The sequence below is a fragment of the Bufo bufo genome, chromosome 7, assembly GCF_905171765.1.
Source record: "Bufo bufo chromosome 7, aBufBuf1.1, whole genome shotgun sequence".
NCBI lineage: Eukaryota > Metazoa > Chordata > Amphibia > Anura > Bufonidae > Bufo > Bufo bufo.
This window is the reverse complement of record NC_053395.1, coordinates 165,903,363-165,921,197: the sequence shown is the minus strand read 5'-3', so window position 1 is coordinate 165,921,197 and position 17,835 is coordinate 165,903,363. Positions and strand designations below refer to the sequence as shown.

The following is a 17,835-nucleotide window of genomic DNA, read 5'->3' as shown; positions in this document are numbered from 1 at the left end:
TGTCCAGTGCGGTGTGTAGGGTCTTACGGTGCGGGGCTACCGCGTAATGAGGTTCCTTTCCTTAGGCATGAGGATGGCTCTTTTTTGTCCAGGTTTCAGTTCCTGGCAGTTTTTAAAAAAGGTTTGAAGCTTTTGGGCGTGCCGGTCAAGGAGTATTCTGGTCATTCGTTCAGAATTGGCGCGGCAACTGAGGCAGCCAGGTGGGGCGCCAGTGAGGAGGTGATTAGGAGGATTGGGCGTTGGGAGTCGGTGCGTTTCAAATCATATGTGAGGCCAGCGTTATTGTAGTGGTACGGTTGGTGTTGGGTGGTTTTTAATTTTTTCTTTTTTGTGTGTTCGCAGGTCGGACGGAGGCGGCTTTGGTATGGATTCTGGGGCACTCCTATGTGTTCTGGGGTGCGATCAGAGCAGATGTAAGGCCGAGTGGGCGACAGTTGGGTTTTAGTCCGGAGTGCGCTACGGTCAGGTGGTTAGGGGTTAGAGGTATGTTGTGGGGTGGAGTTTTGCGGGAGGTGCATCATTTCGTGCGGTTGGATCGTCCTCCGGACGTGTTAGTTTTACATGTAGGGGGGAATGATTTGGGTAAGCGTCCTTTTAGGGAATTGGTCCGTGACGTCAAGTTTGACTTGCTCAGGATTTGGGCGTTGTTTCCGGGGATCATAACAGTTTGGTCAGACATTGTGCCGCGGAAGGTGTGGAGAGGTGCGAGGTCAGTGGAGAGCCTTAATAAGGCGCGGATTAAGGTAAACAGAGCAGTTGGCCGGTTTATGGCAAGGAATGGCGGGGTGGTGGTGCGGCATGAGGTGTTGGAGAAAGGTGAGGGTGCATTTTGGAGGGCAGATGGAGTGCACCTGAATGCGGTTGGTACGGATTTGTGGGCTCTGGGGATCCAGAGTGGTGTTGAAATTGCTTTGCGGGTGTGGAGGGACGCGCAGGGTTGAGGTTGTCAAGCTGCGCGTTCTTGGAGGCGGGGGAGGTCCTTGAAGTGGAGGAATATGGTGGTACCTGAGGATGGGAGGGCCCCGCGGGAGGGGCTGGACTCTCATTGAGGAGCTGGTAGGAACTAATTACGCGTTCCATCAGTTGCTGCCTCCGAGCTGGGTTCAACGGCTGGGGGCAAGATGGAGACGCAGGTGTTCCAGTGTTTATGGAGTTATTGGGGCTTCTAGGACCTCCCTCGTCAGGGGTTAACTTATGTTATTTATTTTGTATGTATTCAATAAACGGCTGCTGTGGCCGATTAAATCCAAGCAGTGGTGTGGTGTGTTTATTTCTTGGTTTAGGATGTGGGGTTGGGGGGTAGGATAATGGTTGAGCTAGTGGGACTGAACAAATAGCCAGTGCCCTCTTCAAGTCAGGCCGGACTGGAGCGCAGCGGTGGGGGAGGACGTGCATGAAGAGGCCGGGCGGTGAAGGACTGGTGAGGTAAGGGTTAGTTGTTTGTGGGGGCGGTGTAAGAGGTAAGGCGGGAGTTGCCAGGGCGGCGGGGGGCGTGGCCGGAGCAGTGTCTGAGGAAGGAGGCGGAAGTGAGGTCAGTGCGGCCAGGGGAGACAAACGCCCACCCACCCGACCCTAGTGGAGGTGGAATGAGGGGAGCGTGGTTGTGTTATATGTCGCGGCAGTCGTGGAGGCGGGGGAGGTCCTTGAAGTGGAGGAATATGGTGGTACCTGAGGATGGGAGGGCCCCGCGGGAGGGGCTGGACTCTCATTGAGGAGCTGGTAGGAACTAATTACGCGTTCCATCAGTTGCTGCCTCCGAGCTGGGTTCAACGGCTGGGGGCAAGATGGAGACGCAGGTGTTCCAGTGTTTATGGAGTTATTGGGGCTTCTAGGACCTCCCTCGTCAGGGGTTAACTTATGTTATTTATTTTGTATGTATTCAATAAACGGCTGCTGTGGCCGATTAAATCCAAGCAGTGGTGTGGTGTGTTTATTTCTTGGTTTAGGATGTGGGGTTGGGGGGTAGGATAATGGTTGAGCTAGTGGGACTGAACAAATAGCCAGTGCCCTCTTCATGGATGTGCACCTGTTCTGTTATAGATAGAGATTGGTCCTTCAGAATCAATTTCTCTGGTGGGCCCAAAAAACCTCAGTTCGTATGCAAATGCAACCCAGCAGAATTCTACTATACACAATAAAAATGTATACATTGTATCTGCATTGTCACTAATATTCATCAGCATGTTACCTTTGACATTGCTGCGTTCAGATCATGTGACAAATCCTTGTATTCAATCTCAGGGGTCGGATAAAAAGCATGTAAAGCCAGGCATCCATTTGTCTTCAGTACTCGAACTGACTCATTCAGAAACTTATCTATTGTGAACCAATGTGCAGCAAGTCCGGCATGCACCAGGTCCACAGAATCATTCTTCACAGGTATCTTCTCCGCTGAAGCCACCCTATAGACAGAAGAGAGATTCCCAGAATAACTTGAGGCCATCTAATTCTCTCATTATATTAGCAGAACTAGTAATTCCAGCGCAGTACTCACATGTATGACACATTGTTTGCCAACGTATTTTGTTTAGCCACATTTATTTGGGATTCACTCATGTCTATTCCCAGGACCTTCTTGAAGTGAGGAGCTAGAGGTAAAGTGTAGCGTCCAGTCCCACAGCCAACATCCACCAGCATTTCAAGGGGCTGCCCATTTGTCTATAGAGAAGAACATAGTAAAGTAAAGCTGATGTTCTTTATAAAGACATTTGGGTAGTTTTACGATTCTTGTGTAATTTTGAGACAGTGTAATCTTAGACTTGATGACCTGAAAATCCACTAGTTTTTCCCATTTATGTGAGCTGATGAATGGCTCACCTATACCACCTATTAGCTTACTCCATAACTGAATTTTGCAGAACAAATTTGGCACATTTTTGGTGCACATTGGCATGGTCCAATACACTCTACTTTCTGGTAGGCCACACCCCTGCCCAGGTAAGCCACGCTGCATCAGACAAACTGGGTTGTCCAAGTTCAATACATTTTTTGCCAGCAACAATAAATGTGTTAAATCAAAATAAGCGATGATTACCATTTTCACCCCTACAGCTTCCTGCACCATGTACCAATCCTCTCTGTTGGCAATGGTTTACCTCAGTGCAGAAGTGAAGTCCCATACTCACCACTGCAGCCAGTCAGTGGCCTCAGCACTCATGTGTAGCATTCTGTTGAGATGAGTGATTACTAACGTGGTGATTTCCCATGCAGCCAGGAAGATGACTTCAACAAAGCGCTCTAATCCTACACGATGGAGGTGGCAGGGAAGAAAAAGCGTCAAGAACTTCCTTTTGTTATTTTGTCACATTGGTTACTGCTGGCAACTGAACTTGGACAAACCCTTTAATAAACTATGCAAAGTAGGCACACCATTTTGTTTGTCATTTTGTGTGGGTAAATCTCCCCTATTATGTTTACTATACTGCCAGCTGTAAATGGTACATATAGTAATCATCTAATTTCCCGCAGTAGGGGGAAGGATTGCCCATTTACATACATAGTATATGCACTTGAGAACACTCAGGCACATTTCTAAAGTATTGTCTGTTTACAGATCACTAACCCTTAATGGCCAAGTGATTTTATTTTACATTTTTTTATCACTGCATTCTAAGAGCCATAACTTTTTTATTTTTCCATCGATTTAGCAATATGAGGGCTTCTTTTTTTTCAGGACAAGTTGTTTTTAATGGTGTCCTTTTGGGGGTGTACACATGACTTACCGATTAACGTTTATTAACTCATTCTGGAAGGGGGGTGGGAAAAAAACTGCAATAATGCCTCTGAGTTTTTGTTATACATTTTGCTGCTTTTCGTTGGTATCATTTTAGGTATATAACAGTTTTTCATCGCACAGGGTAAATTATTTGCGGACACGGCAATAGCAAATACTGTATGCGGAGGAGATTTTATATTTTTGCAGTTTATTTTACTGAGTCATGGAGTACAATGTATTTTACGGTCATTGCTATACTGACAGTGCGGCTCCTCAGCACTCCCTCAGTGCGCCTGCACCGATGACGTCACCGAAAGAGAAGACGTCATCGGCGCAGGCGCACTGAGAGAGTGCTGAGGAGGCGAGCCTCCTTATCTCAGAGCGCCTGCGCCGAATCAACACAGGCGCGCGATTTTTGAAATGCTGACAGGGCTGGCCGGAGGAGGAGATCCCGGCTGGCCCTGTCAATCAACAGGAGGGGGTGGTTTTCTGCGGCTGCTACCAGCAAGTAGATTCCCTACTTGCTGGTAGAAAGATAATTAGCATATCGTAAAAGTAAGTTTTTTGCAAAATCTACTGAACGAAAATTATTAATAACATAAGGTATAGCAATATCGCAGGATAGGGATTATAAGTACACAAAAAAAAAAAAAAAGTTTAGTGGGGTGACAGAAGCCCTTTAAACATTGTACGGTCACCAGTGGGAGTGGTGTGAGGGGGGAACCTTTTTTGTCACAGTATTGTCCTGTAGTCACTGCCATTAAATGTAATCTGTCCACAATTATGTACACTGCTCAAAAAAATAAAGGGAACACAAAAATAACACATCCTAGATCTGAATTAATCAAATATTCTTCTGAAATACTTTGTTCTTTACATAGTTGAATGTGCTGATAACAAAATCACACAAAAATAAAAAAATGGAAATCACATTTTTCAACCCATGGAGGTCTGGATTTGGAGTCACACTCAAAATTAAAGTGGAAAAACACACTACAGGCTGATCCAACTTTGATGTAATGTCCTTAAAACAAGTCAAAATGAGGCTCAGTAGTGTGTGTGGCCTCCACGTGCCTGTATGACCTCCCTACAACACCTGTGCATGCTCCTGATGAGGTGGCAGACGGTCTCCTGAGGGATCTCCTCCCAGACCTGGACTATAGCATCTGCCAACTCCTGGACAGTCTGTGGTGCAACGTGACGTTGGTGTATAGAGCGAGACATGATGTCCCAGATGTGCTCAATTGGATTCAGGTCTGGGGAACGGGCGGGCCAGTCCATAGCATCAATGCCTTCGTCTTGCAGGAACTGCTGACACACTCCAGCCACATGAGGTCTAGCATTGTCTTGCATTAGGAGGAACCCAGGGCCAACCGCACCAGCATATGGTCTCACAAGGGGTCTGAGGCTCTCATCTCGGTACCTAATGGCAGTCAGGCTACCTCTGGCGAGCACATGCAGGGCTGTGCGGCCCGCCAAAGAAATGCCACCCCACACCATTACTGACCCAATGCCAAACCGGTCATGCTGGAGGATGTTGCAGGCAGCAGAACGTTCTCCGCGGCGTCTCAAGACATTGTCACATCTGTCACATGTGCTCAGTCTGAACCTGCTTTCATTTGTGAAGAGCACAGGGCGCCAGTGGCGAATTTGCCAATCTTGGTGTTCTCTGGCAAATGCCAAACGTCCTGCACGGTGTTGGGCTGTAAGCACAACCCCCACCGGTGGACGTCAGGCCCTCATATTACCGTCATGGAGTCTGTTTCTGATCGTTTGAGCAGACACATGCACATTTGTGGCCTGCTGGAGGTCATTTTGCAGGGCTCTGGCAGTGCTCCTCCTGTTCCTCCTTGCACAAAGGCGGAGGTAGCGTTCCTGCTGCTGGGTTGTTGCCCTCCTACGGCCTCCTCCACGTCTCCTGATGTACTGGCCTGTCTCCACTACACTGATAGACACAGCAAACCTTCTTGCCACAGCTCGCATTGATGTGCCATCCTGGATAAGCTGCACTACCCCTATAGGAGGATTGTGGCAGATAATGACACCTTTGTACAAACAGTAGATGGGATGATAACTAAATTTAAACAACGGGGGTACCCCAGTAAACTGCTTGAGGTACAAAAACTGAAAGCGATAGCGGTGGACAGAGATACCCTGCTGTTAGGTAATCAAAGAAGTAAGAACTGCAGTAGAATCACGTTTGTGTCCACGTACTCTGAGCATAGCACTGCCATAAATAACATTCTAAAGAAAAATTGGGCAATACTAAAATGTTGCCGAGGGTCAGTACCAGAATTTGAGGCATTACCACTTTGTGCCTATCGTAGGTGTAAGAACATCCGAGATCAGCTGGTGAGAGCTGACGTGGGACCCAAAGTAGTTTCCAGGCAGACGACGTTGGCACCATGTGGCGTTGGGTGTTATCCATGTTTACATTGTGTCAACTGGCGTGTAATTTGTAGGTCTAGGGTATTCACACACCCTGAGACAGGACAGATTTATCCTATCAAGTTTCACTTAACATGTGACTCTTCGTACGTCATATATGTTCTATCATGCCCCTGTCAACTCCTCTACGTGGGAGAGACTTCCACCGACTTAAAGACCAGATTGAACAACCACCGCTTCACTATCAGAAAGGGACGCACAGACCTTCCAGTACCCAGACATTTTACCTTAAAAAAGCACAGTGAAAAAGAACTTAGGTGCTGGATTATTGATCAGGTGCAAATGCCACGGAGAGGTGGGGATCGCATTTCTCTACTCCAAAAAAGAGAAATGTATTGGATACAGACCTTAAATAGTTTACATCCTAATGGACTAAACATTGACTATAAATATGTAGGTGGGATGTGAATGGGGTGGTTTGCCCTAGTATGCTTTTGTATTACGTCAGATGATTCTTCTGCAGTAGACGGATTTATTGGCTATAATACAATTTTTTTAAAAACAGTAACTTATAAATTAGTAACTTAAAAATGAAAAATGTGAAATTAATTATATATATATCACTGCTAATATATTTTTATTTCATTATTTTAGGCACACTTATACTTTTGGAGAAGGTATCTTACAAAATTGATGGACCTGGACAGTAGATGAGAGACCTACGTTGAAAAAAATGGTTTTTCTATTTATATAATGTTCTCTTGTGGTGTCTTGCACATGTCCCGAAGGTGTAGCATAGGGAATTTACGTGTCATCTGTTCTATTCTTTCCAATTTTTATTATGATGGATTTCAGGTTTATATCCTCTAATGCTGCCGACTTGATAATAAGTAACGTTCTGATACATGAAAATGAGGAGAACCCCTCTTGGTCACGTATTTCAGCAGGTTTGGAACCCACAGTACTGTTGGTACTGACGTACTTACACGACTGGGGTAACGATTGGAATTGAGCCTCCTTCTTTAAAAAAAAGGGGGGAGACTCTTCCAACCTGCCTTTATATTTAGTGACGCAATGTGGAACGAAAAACGGCAACTTACATAGTATATAGTATATATCAACAAGAGGGCAGTATTCCCTTATCCATTATGGTGGTTAGTATACCGGGGACTAGTTATGCGCATGCGCTTCCTTTCTAGACAGTTCACGTCATCCCGTGCATCTGGTGCGGCATATGTCGCCCACGTCACTAATATGGGACTGGACTACTCGCGTGCGTACTATGGAAAACGCTGTAGTATGACGTAGTGACCGGTCGGGACATGCGCAAAGACACCCCAAGGACACGCTGTACAGCGCGATGGACAGCGTGGTCGCCAGCACTACTCCAGGTATCAATTAACTCGTTTTCTCCTCCCACACATGTGTATCATTATGGCTTCTGTAATCATCATGTTCAGAGTAGAATACAGCTGTGATCAATTATGGTTCTGGATGAGTTCAGATGTAATTTTGATGCATCATGCAGTCCATGCACTCACTGTATTTTTCATTTTTTTCAACTATATTGAATTAGCAATATGTTGTCCTATTTTGTAATATTTTGCTGCAGATATGACTTTAAGTATCAATTATGTTTAATCACTAAGTGTTATGATGGACACCCCTTTATATGTAACCTGTTCACACTCTGTTAATGCTTGAGAAAGGCTCATTGCGAGCCGAAACGTCGCTTGTGCCACCTATGGGTGAATAAACCTTTTTTCACTGAGGATTCAACTGGAGTGCAGTCCGATTTCTTTGTTCCATATTAGTGGATAAGCACCAGTTACCATACTTGGACATTGCACCCTCTCTACTTTTTTTCCTGGCTTGGTGGTGCTGCTGGTTATTTTTTTCCATATATATATATATATATATATATATATATATATATGTATACAGTACAGACCAAAAGTTTGGACACACCTTCTCATTCAAAGAGTTTTCTTTATTTTCATGACTATGAAGGCATCAAAACTATAAATTAACACATGTGGAATTATATACATAACAAACAAGTGTGAAACAACTGAAAATATGTCATATTCTAGGTTCTTCAAAGTAGCCACCTTTTGCTTTGATTACTGCTTTGCACACTCTTGGCATTCTCTTGATGAGCTTCAAGAGGTAGTCCCCTGAAATGGTCTTCCAACAGTCTTAAAGGAGTTCCCAGAGATGCTTAGCACTTGTTGGCCCTTTTGCCTTCACTCTGCGGTCCAGCTCACCCCAAACCATCTCGATTGGGTTCAGGTCCGGTGACTGTGGAGGCCAGGTCATCTGGCACAGCACCCATCACTCTCCTTCATGGTCAAATAGCCCTTACTTTCAAAGTTTTCCCAATTTTTCGGCTGACTGACTGACCTTTATTTCTTAAAGTAATGATGGCCACTCGTTTTTCTTTACTTAGCTGCTTTTTTCTTGCCATAATACAAATTCTAACAGTCTATTCAGTAGGACTATCAGCTGTGTATCCACCTGACTTCTCCTCAACGCAACTGATGGTCCCAACCCCATTTATAAGGCAAGAAATCCCACTTATTAAACCTGACAGGGCACACCTGTGAAGTGAAAACCATTTCAGGGGACTACCTCTTGAAGCTCATCAAGAGAATGCCAAGAGTGTGCAAAGCAGTAATCAAAGCAAAAGGTGGCTACTTTGAAGATCCTAGAATATGACATATTTTCAGTTGTTTCACACTTGTTTGTTATGAATATAATTCCACATGTGTTAATTCATAGTTTTGATGCCTTCAGTGTGAATCTACAATTTTCATAGTCATGAAAATAAAGAAAACTCTTTGAATGAGAAGGTGTGTCCAAACTTTTGGTCTGTACGGTATATATATATATATATTTTTTTAAACAATAAAGAATGAAGTTATAGTATATGTGTGTGGTTGTATATTTGGTGCCTGGATACTTTTTTTTTTTTAAATAGATTTATTTTCTTCAATAATAATTACAAAAAAAAAACAATTAAACAGCGCCGAAAAAGCGGAAATAAGCCAAAAACACAGAAAAGTAAACACAGCTTATAGACATATGCCATAGATGATACTATAATGTCCACATTAACATAGACGATAGCATTAAGTCCAACACTGTAGACACAAGCATAGTACCTTTCGCACCTGCAAAATCGTTTTCAATGTGTCCCAAACCCTCTGTAGTGTTCTCGCAATTAAACATCTAGTATCCAAAGTAAGAAAGTGTGCAGTTTCTAAATGCATAAAAATATTGTCAAGTGACCTACCTGAAACCCTATTTAAATACTGCCCTAGTGCATTCTCGCCGGCATTACAGCATCTTTGTATCTGCGCAGAAAAAAAATAACCTTGAAAGAAAGGGAGTGATAATCCCCCATCTGACTCGGCCAGCCACAGATACCTCTGCTTTATGCGGACCCTCTTCCTCCCCCAAATTAAGTCATTTATTAAAACTTCCAATCTATAAAAAAAAGCATCTTCTATCCAGATGGGGGAAGCACAGATCGGATACAGAACCAACGGTAATATGATCATTTTTATTAATGCCAGACGATCAGTTTGCGATATTACTAATTTTTGCCAGGCTCTAATTTTCCCCTTTACTTTATCTATTACCGGGGAAAGATTTAACTCATAAAATCTACCTATGGGAACACCTATCCTTATCCCCAGATATTCCAGGGAATTATCCCTAGACAAAATCCGAACCCGGGAGCCTCCGTCGGGGGCCTTTCGATTTAGCGGGAGGAGTGAGGACTTAATCCAGTTAATTGAATAACTGGACAGTTCACTAAACTCCTCTATCACCTGCATAATGTAGGAGACAGCCTTCCAACCCTGATCCAAAAAGAGAATGACATCATCTGCATAGAGCCTGATTTTATCACTCTCTCCCGCTACCCCGAACCCCCGAATCTGACCATCCAGACGAATCCTGCAAGCCAGCGGCTCCATAAATAGCGCAAATAATAAAGGAGAGAGGGGGCAATCCTGTCTCGTGCCACGTTGAAGCTCAATAATGGAGGAATTAACCCCATCAATATTATCTCTGGTGATTGGTTGGGTGTATAACAATTGAGTCATTGCAATGAAGGTAGACCCCAATCGAAAGTGTGCCATAGTCCGCCACAGGAAGGACCACTCTATCCTGTCAAACGCTTTAGCAGCGTCCAGGGACAGGATAGAGTGGTCCGGAGAACCCCCCCCCCCCCCCCCTACCGATAGGTTCAAGTACATCTCATACAGATTCTCCTGAATCTGTCTCCCAGGTATAAATCCTGTTTGATTAGGATGAACCAGGGCTGCAATCACCCGTTTCAGACGATTTGCTAAAGACTTTGCAAAGATCTTATAGTCTGTATTAAGGAGTGATATGGGCCTGTAAGACCCAACCTCACTATCATCCTTATCTTTTTTTTTTTATTAAGATGATGATTGCCTCCCTAAAAGATGGAGGGAGAGAACCATATCTGTAAGATTCACTTAACACCTGCAACAAAATAGGGAGAAGTACTTTAGCGTGATATCTATATAGTTCGAATGGCAAACCGTCGGCCCCAGGGGATGAGTTATGTTTAAGCGACCGAAGACCATCTTCCAGTTCTGCCTGTTGTAGAGGGTGATCAAGCATTCCAGTTTCCTGAGGTGAAAGGAAGGGCATTTCTAATTGGTCCAAATAGTCAAAGATATTAGAACTACATGCCGTTTCGGATCTATATATAGTAGAGTAATAGTTGACAAATTCCTGCCTAACCAGATCCGGATCCTTCACTATCTGGCCCCGAGTATTTCTGATATACCTAATTTTGGTTTCACCCCTTTGGTTGGCAACCAATGCGGCTAACAATTTACCTGTTTTCCCCTCCTCCCTAAAACGTCTTTGTCCTTGAAAAAAAAGTTTGTGTTGGGCCTTGTTTACCATAAAAGACCTGTATTGTAGTGCGAAGTGAATCCGTGCTGTATTTAGTCAACGCTCCCTGCAACCTCCTAACTGTCTTCCTCATTGCATTTTCCTGTTTATGGAACTCCGCTCGTTGTCTTTTCATTTTATTACAATAGAGGCCCCTAATATAGGCCTTCAAAGCGTCCCATACAAAATAGATATGGGTGGAGCCCTCATTACGATGCCAAAATTCCAGGATCTCCTCATTGATCAAATCCCGCTCACCAATAACCTCCAGCCAATAAGGATTCAGTCTAAAGGCTCTATTGGGACGCGTATTTAACCCCGCCCCCCTGAGCAGAAGCAGAACCGGAGAATGGCAAGAGATTTCGTGCAATTCATATTTCATCTTCACAACTTGTTTAGACATAGCCCCATTTACGAAGGCTCAGTCGATTCTTGACATTGACCTGTACGACCGGCCAAAGCATGAATACGCACTTTGACTAGCACAGCTGATTATCTGTAGTCCGGACTTACCTGTTATTAGTGACTGTACAATAGTGCTATGGATATTGTGCACAGATCTTTTAAACATTGTACTGTCACCAGTGGGAGTGGTGTGAGGGGGGAACCTTTTTTGTCGCAGTATTGTCCTGTAGTCACTGCCATTAAATGTAATCTGTCCACAGTTATGTATTTATATATATATATATATATATATATATATATTTTGTTTTTTTAAACAATAAAGAATGAAGCTATAGTATATGTGTGTGGTTGTATATTTGGTAAACCATCACTGGCCTAAAGAAAAGTGTACACCTTGTGCCTGGATACTTATGTGCACACGTCATCTAGTCAAGTGCAGCGTAAGGAAAACTACTTTAAAGAGACACTTTGGTCCATTTACTATCTGTGCAGCTGTGAAACCTGTAACCTCAGTGGAAAGTGCATTTTGTGTACCAACTATAGGGCCATCACAAGCTAAGAACTGTCCTGATCTGCTTACATTTGAATTCTTCAGTTAAGAAGTGTTCTGCTGCACAATTGCCTCCTCATTGCTTCCTGCTCAACCGTCATCAGACATGCTGTACTTTCATGGTTTGCTGCACTATGGGCTAGTGGACTGTGATGTTAGGCAGTTTTGCCATGTCCTATCACAACGGTTGATGTCATGAATGATAGTTTCCTAACCGTCAGCTACAGGAGGAGGTGCCAATATCAGTGTAGGCACAGGAAGAGCCTGGCACTAAAGTGGGTTTGTGTGTTGTGGCACCACAACGCTGATAGGAGGGGTTTAGAGGAGTAAATGCAGTAAGCCGGATTGGGGTTATGCACACTGACGCTATAATATGCAATGACTGGGTCAGGTGTAAATGATAGTTAAGAGTTTTTGTTCGTGACGCCAATTGCAGAGTGCGCAGGGTACAGTCTCAGGGCCCTTTAAGGTGTTGCAACTCACGTACCAGGTTAGGAATGCCAGAGTGGTGTAATGTCTCTGTGTGGTAATGGCAATAGTGTCAACGGTGTCTCCTACCTTGGTACGGCTGGACTCCTGGATCCTGGCTCACTTGCAATTAATGAGTGTTGCTAGTAGGAGTAATTGAGGAACTTGGTAGCAATGAATGAGATCCAGACTTGGAATATAATTCAACTTGTCTTTACTGTAGGCAGCATGTATCCACATAAGATACAGCAATAGTCTTGGGTCCCAGCAGGTATCGGCAATATGTGGCAGAGATTACTATCTCTTCTGCTGCTATCATATGCCTGGAGAATATGGCAGGAATCTATATCTTCTGCTCTGTCTATCTTCTGCTGTGTATGAGACTGACTAGCTGAGGAGGAATTTGGCTTCTCCTGGTCTCTGGATGGTACTCACAGTTGTGCTCACAGGGAATGGTTCTTCCTGGAGTTCTGGAGGTGGCTGCTTGCTTGTCTACAGCTGAGGCTGAAGGCTCAGACTGGGAATGGTGATCTTTGGTCTCAACCGAGACAAGATCCTGGGTTGGGTTCCCTATTTCTGGGAGCTCCTACTTGCACAGCCTTCCCCTAGCCGGGGTGGCTGGTACACTAACTCTAACTTCCTTTCCTCCCCATGAGGCAGGATGTGGGAACATTCCACACCTCCTCAAAGAGGGGGGAGCTAAACTGGAATGTACTATTCCAGTCTAGAAATGCTAAACTGTCTAAGTTCCTGGTAACACATTGCTGCCACCTGCTGGTGTACATGGAAATTACAGCAAATTACATGTAACAGGCTTAGAATATGCACATTTGTGAGAATGTGATGTTAAATTACACAGGATGACAATGCAAATACACTTAACAAGTTGTAGCGGGGTAAAAGAGTTTAGTAACATAACTCTGGGATGTTACATAAACAAATTATGGTTTGGTGCTAAAGGGCAGAGTGTGGTGGCATCGTCTGGAGACCTGTTATATAACAGTTCAGCCTGGGTATATCCATCGAGTGAATGTCAGTGGGCTGGAGGCCGGTGTGAGTCACTCCGGACCAAAAAGCTAGTACCGCACTATGTATCAAGGTAGAGTAGGGCCAGAATGAAGGGTTTGCAGAGGTAGGCAACTGCCTACAGCACCACCTAATGTCAGATGAAGGGGGGGGGGTTAATTTCCTTATAAAGCCGCATATGTTGCGGTTACCAATACAATGCTTCCTAATGCCTACTTCATTAATTGTTGGCATAGCTCTTACAGGTAGATTAAAGTCCCAAAAGGAGTCAGAAACTTTATTCCCCAACCGCTAAGCTCAGCAGAGGTGCAGTGTACATCCTCCCTTCTTACTTTCCGGTCTTCACTCTGCTAGTTTTAACCAAGCAAAATCTCATAGCACTGTACTATAATTATGCACCTTAGCTCTTCTCGTTTTATACAATAAGCAACTAATAAAAATTACGTTTTAATCATTAGTATCTGGGGCAAGAGGGGTATTTAAACGCCAGCGAGGCAATAAGTAATTGAATATACAGAAGTCAAGCTACCCAAAAAAATCATACAATGTAAGTTTGTGTATTTGTGCATTGTCTGTGCTCCATCATGTCCATCTTTATATTTTGTAAGAAGCTGTGTACTGGGGTTGTACACAATATGATACCTCGCGTTTTGGAGTAGAGGTACTCCTTTTTCAAGTCTAAAAGATATATAGTATGACATATAATAGTGCAAGGGAATAAAATAAATAAATAAAATAATATAAAACAAATAGACTTGTATAATTCATAAGAAAGGTGCGAGGGCGATAGACGATACAATACTAACATAAATGTAGAGAACATTGTCAAAATGATCCATATAGTGATTAGAATTTTCTTCGCCATTGGGGACATATTAACATTAATAATAACATTATAAACATTATAAATATAATGGCGATAATAATGATATAAAAAATACAGTTAAAATTGGTGGCCTTGATACAAAACTGGACCCCAATCTCAAGGGGGATGATAAAGTTTGAGGACCAGTGAATTCATGATTAGACTACTAGTATCGCTGATTGAACATGGTCAATATCCAGTGTTAAACAGGATTATAACAATAATAATAATGACGATGATAAAAGTCATGATAATAATAGAAATAATGATAATGGTAATGGTAGCAATAATGGCAACGATAGCAATAATCTCAATGACGCCGACGAGATCAATTATGATTAAGATTGTATGAATATATATATCTTGTGGGGTTTAAACTCGGGAACGCCTTTTCTGGGGTCAAAGGACACTTGTCTATTTCATACAATTCCGACCAGCCACAAAGGTATACGTTTTCAGCTGGCCTGGAGCCAGGTTTATTGAGCAGGTTGCATAAAATAAAAGAGAACAACAAAAGAAAAATCTTGCCTGTCCGGCACTTACTAAACATCAAAGGTTCCTATCTATCCACTGGAAGGCTTCTCCCGGCCAGCTCACAAAACAAGGCTTCAGCAACCTAGTAATTAAACCTACAACAACCCACAATAGCAACACATCAATCCTCAGAAATAAACATAAAGTAAACACCAAAAACGAGGATACTGTTAGTATAAAAATGAATAATTTTATTGAATTACATCAGACAATAAATATCACTTGTAGTCAAAAGGGATGGGATGTAGAGAAGCGAGCCTCTAAAAAATAGGCTCAACAATGCGGAGAAACGCATTGGAGGAAAAGTGCACCTTGAGCAGCCACAGTTACCAAAATAATAAAGAGTCGGGTGACAATCAAATTGATAATGGATAACAATGATAATGACATATCACATCAGACAAAGTGGACAAAGCCTGTAATCATGGTAACTACTTGACACTGGGTGGTACCGTCAGTCAAGACATCAACTAAGTCTACATACCCATATTGCTGCTGCTCGCTGTGACAATGGATCCCCAAATGCCTCAACCTTGACATGTGTTTCGCCACGTAGGCTTCATCAGGAGGTACCATTCAGTCAGGAGGTACCATTCATTCAGGCTTTAGAGAGTATGGACAGCCAACTGGAATGGATTATGGGGACCCTGGATATACAATCCCTCTATACAGCAATTGACCACCAACAGGGGATGGCGGCGGTGAGGCAGCAAATAAAAAGGGAAGGGACAATTGAGGATGCTGACGCCGAGTTTATCGTAGACGGCATAGACTACATCCTCAACCATAATTATTTTTATTTTGAGGGTGCACATTACCTGCAGAAATGTGGGACTGCCATGGGGACCAGATTCGCCCCCAGCTATGCAAATCTATTTCTGGCAGAATGGGAACATCAGTACATCAAGCCGAAACTGGGGGCGGATCTGGCCCTATGGCGTCGTTACATTGACGATGTGATCTTTATTTGGAAGGGCGAAAGGGGATATTTAGATCTTTTCCTGAAGGAGATCAATGATAAGCATTTGAATCTGGTATTCAGTTCCACTATTAAAGAAGAAACTGAATTCTTTGATTTAATCATCAAAAAATTGAACAATAGGTTTGTTTGCAACACATTCCATAAACCAACAAGTAGGAACAGCTTCATCCAATATTCCAGCTGCCACTTCCCAAGATGGTTGAGTAACATCCCAGTTGGTCAGTTCCGTAGGATCAGAAGGAATTGTACGGAAGACCACCTCTTTGAGGAGGAGGCGGCTGGAATGCGGAAGCTGTTCCTGGAGAAAGAATATCCGGATGAAGTAGTAGGGAAGGCCTTAGAAAAGGTTAGAAAATTAGATAGACAGACCTTTTTTGATAATCAGGTGGGAGCGGAGAAAAAATCCCAGACAACTGAAGAGATAAACAGTAGGATTATTCTTCCCTTCAATGATGATTATAGAAAAATACAAAAAATAGTAAAAACACATTGGCACCATATACTAAACGATAGGGTGATAGGTCATCTCTTACCTACATCCCCAAAGGTCACGTTCACTAAGGCACCCAACTTGGGCATTAAAATAGCCCCTTCTGTCAAATCCAGAAACAAGAAGAGATCCCTTTTGGGGACTTGGATGGACCTCAAGGGGTTCTTCAAATGTGGAAAGTGTATTGCATGTAAAATTAATAACAAACCACGCAAGACTATCACAGTCCCTTCCACACAGAATACATTTGTTTGGCACATTAAGGATTGCCTCACGTGTAACTCCACCGGCGTGATCTACCTGATCCAGGGCCCATGCAATAGACAGTACATTGGCAGAACCAAACGATTACTAAAGACGAGATTGGCTGAGCATATAGCTAACAACAAAAAAGGATATGAGAAACACTCCCTGTCCAAACACTATAAAGAGGTCCACAATAGTGACCCAGCCAGTCTCGTCTTTACGGCGCTGGAAAAGGTAGATCGGCACTGGAGAGGAGGGAACTTTATTAAACAGATGTCCAGGAAGGAATCCCGACGAATCTATGAGTTTGGGAGTCTGTTACCAGCAGGGCTGAATTCGGAACTGGAACTCTTTGGCTTCCTGTAGGTGGGTGCCCCCGGCCCGATGGGGGGTCGCATGTCTGGCCGTGTATTGGCACTGCGACCCTCCCTCGGCCTGGGGCCCCCGCCTCTCTCATCACTGAGCAACATTCCTGATTCAAACCCCCTCACACAAAAGATATGGGAAAGATCATTTCCCTTAACCAGGGGATACGTTCTTTCGTTCTGAGATATGACCCATCATTACCCCATGTTGATATTGTAAGAAGCAATCCACATCCACTACAGGGAGTGCAGAATTATTAGGCAAGTTGTATTTTTGAGGATTAATTTTATTATTGAACAACAACCATGTTCTCAATGAACCCAAAAAACTCATTAATATCAAAGCTGAATATTTTTGGAAGTAGTTTTTAGTTTGTTTTTAGTTTTAGCTATTTTAGGGGGATATCTGTGTGTGCAGGTGACTATTACTGTGCATAATTATTAGGCAACTTAACAAAAAACAAATATATACCCATTTCAATTATTTATTTTTACCAGTGAAACCAATATAACATCTCAACATTCACAAATATACATTTCTGACATTCAAAAACAAAACAAAAACAAATTAGTGACCAATATAGCCACCTTTCTTTGCAAGGACACTCAAAAGCCTGCCATCCATGGATTCTGTCAGTGTTTTGATCTGTTCACCATCAACATTGCGTGCAGCAGCAACCACAGCCTCCCAGACACTGTTCAGAGAGGTGTACTGTTTTCCCTCCTTGTAAATCTCACATTTGATGATGGACCACAGGTTCTCAATGGGGTTCAGATCAGGTGAACAAGGAGGCCATGTCATTAGATTTTCTTCTTTTATACCCTTTCTTGCCAGCCACGCTGTGGAGTACTTGGACGCGTGT

General features: G+C 43.4%; 1 protein-coding gene across 1 annotated transcript in view; it reads right to left on the bottom strand.

Moving 5' to 3' along the window:
• Positions 1 to 17,835, bottom strand: part of LOC121008992 (putative methyltransferase DDB_G0268948) — a 491,731-nt gene that overhangs the window by 46,257 nt on the left and 427,639 nt on the right. Inside the window, exons 3-4 of the mRNA XM_040441852.1 lie at positions 2,495 to 2,658; positions 2,189 to 2,402 (exon numbers count right to left, since the gene is read on the bottom strand). Coding sequence (XP_040297786.1) covers positions 2,189 to 2,402; positions 2,495 to 2,658 — 378 coding nt within the window. The remainder of the gene's footprint in view (positions 1 to 2,188; positions 2,403 to 2,494; positions 2,659 to 17,835) is intronic.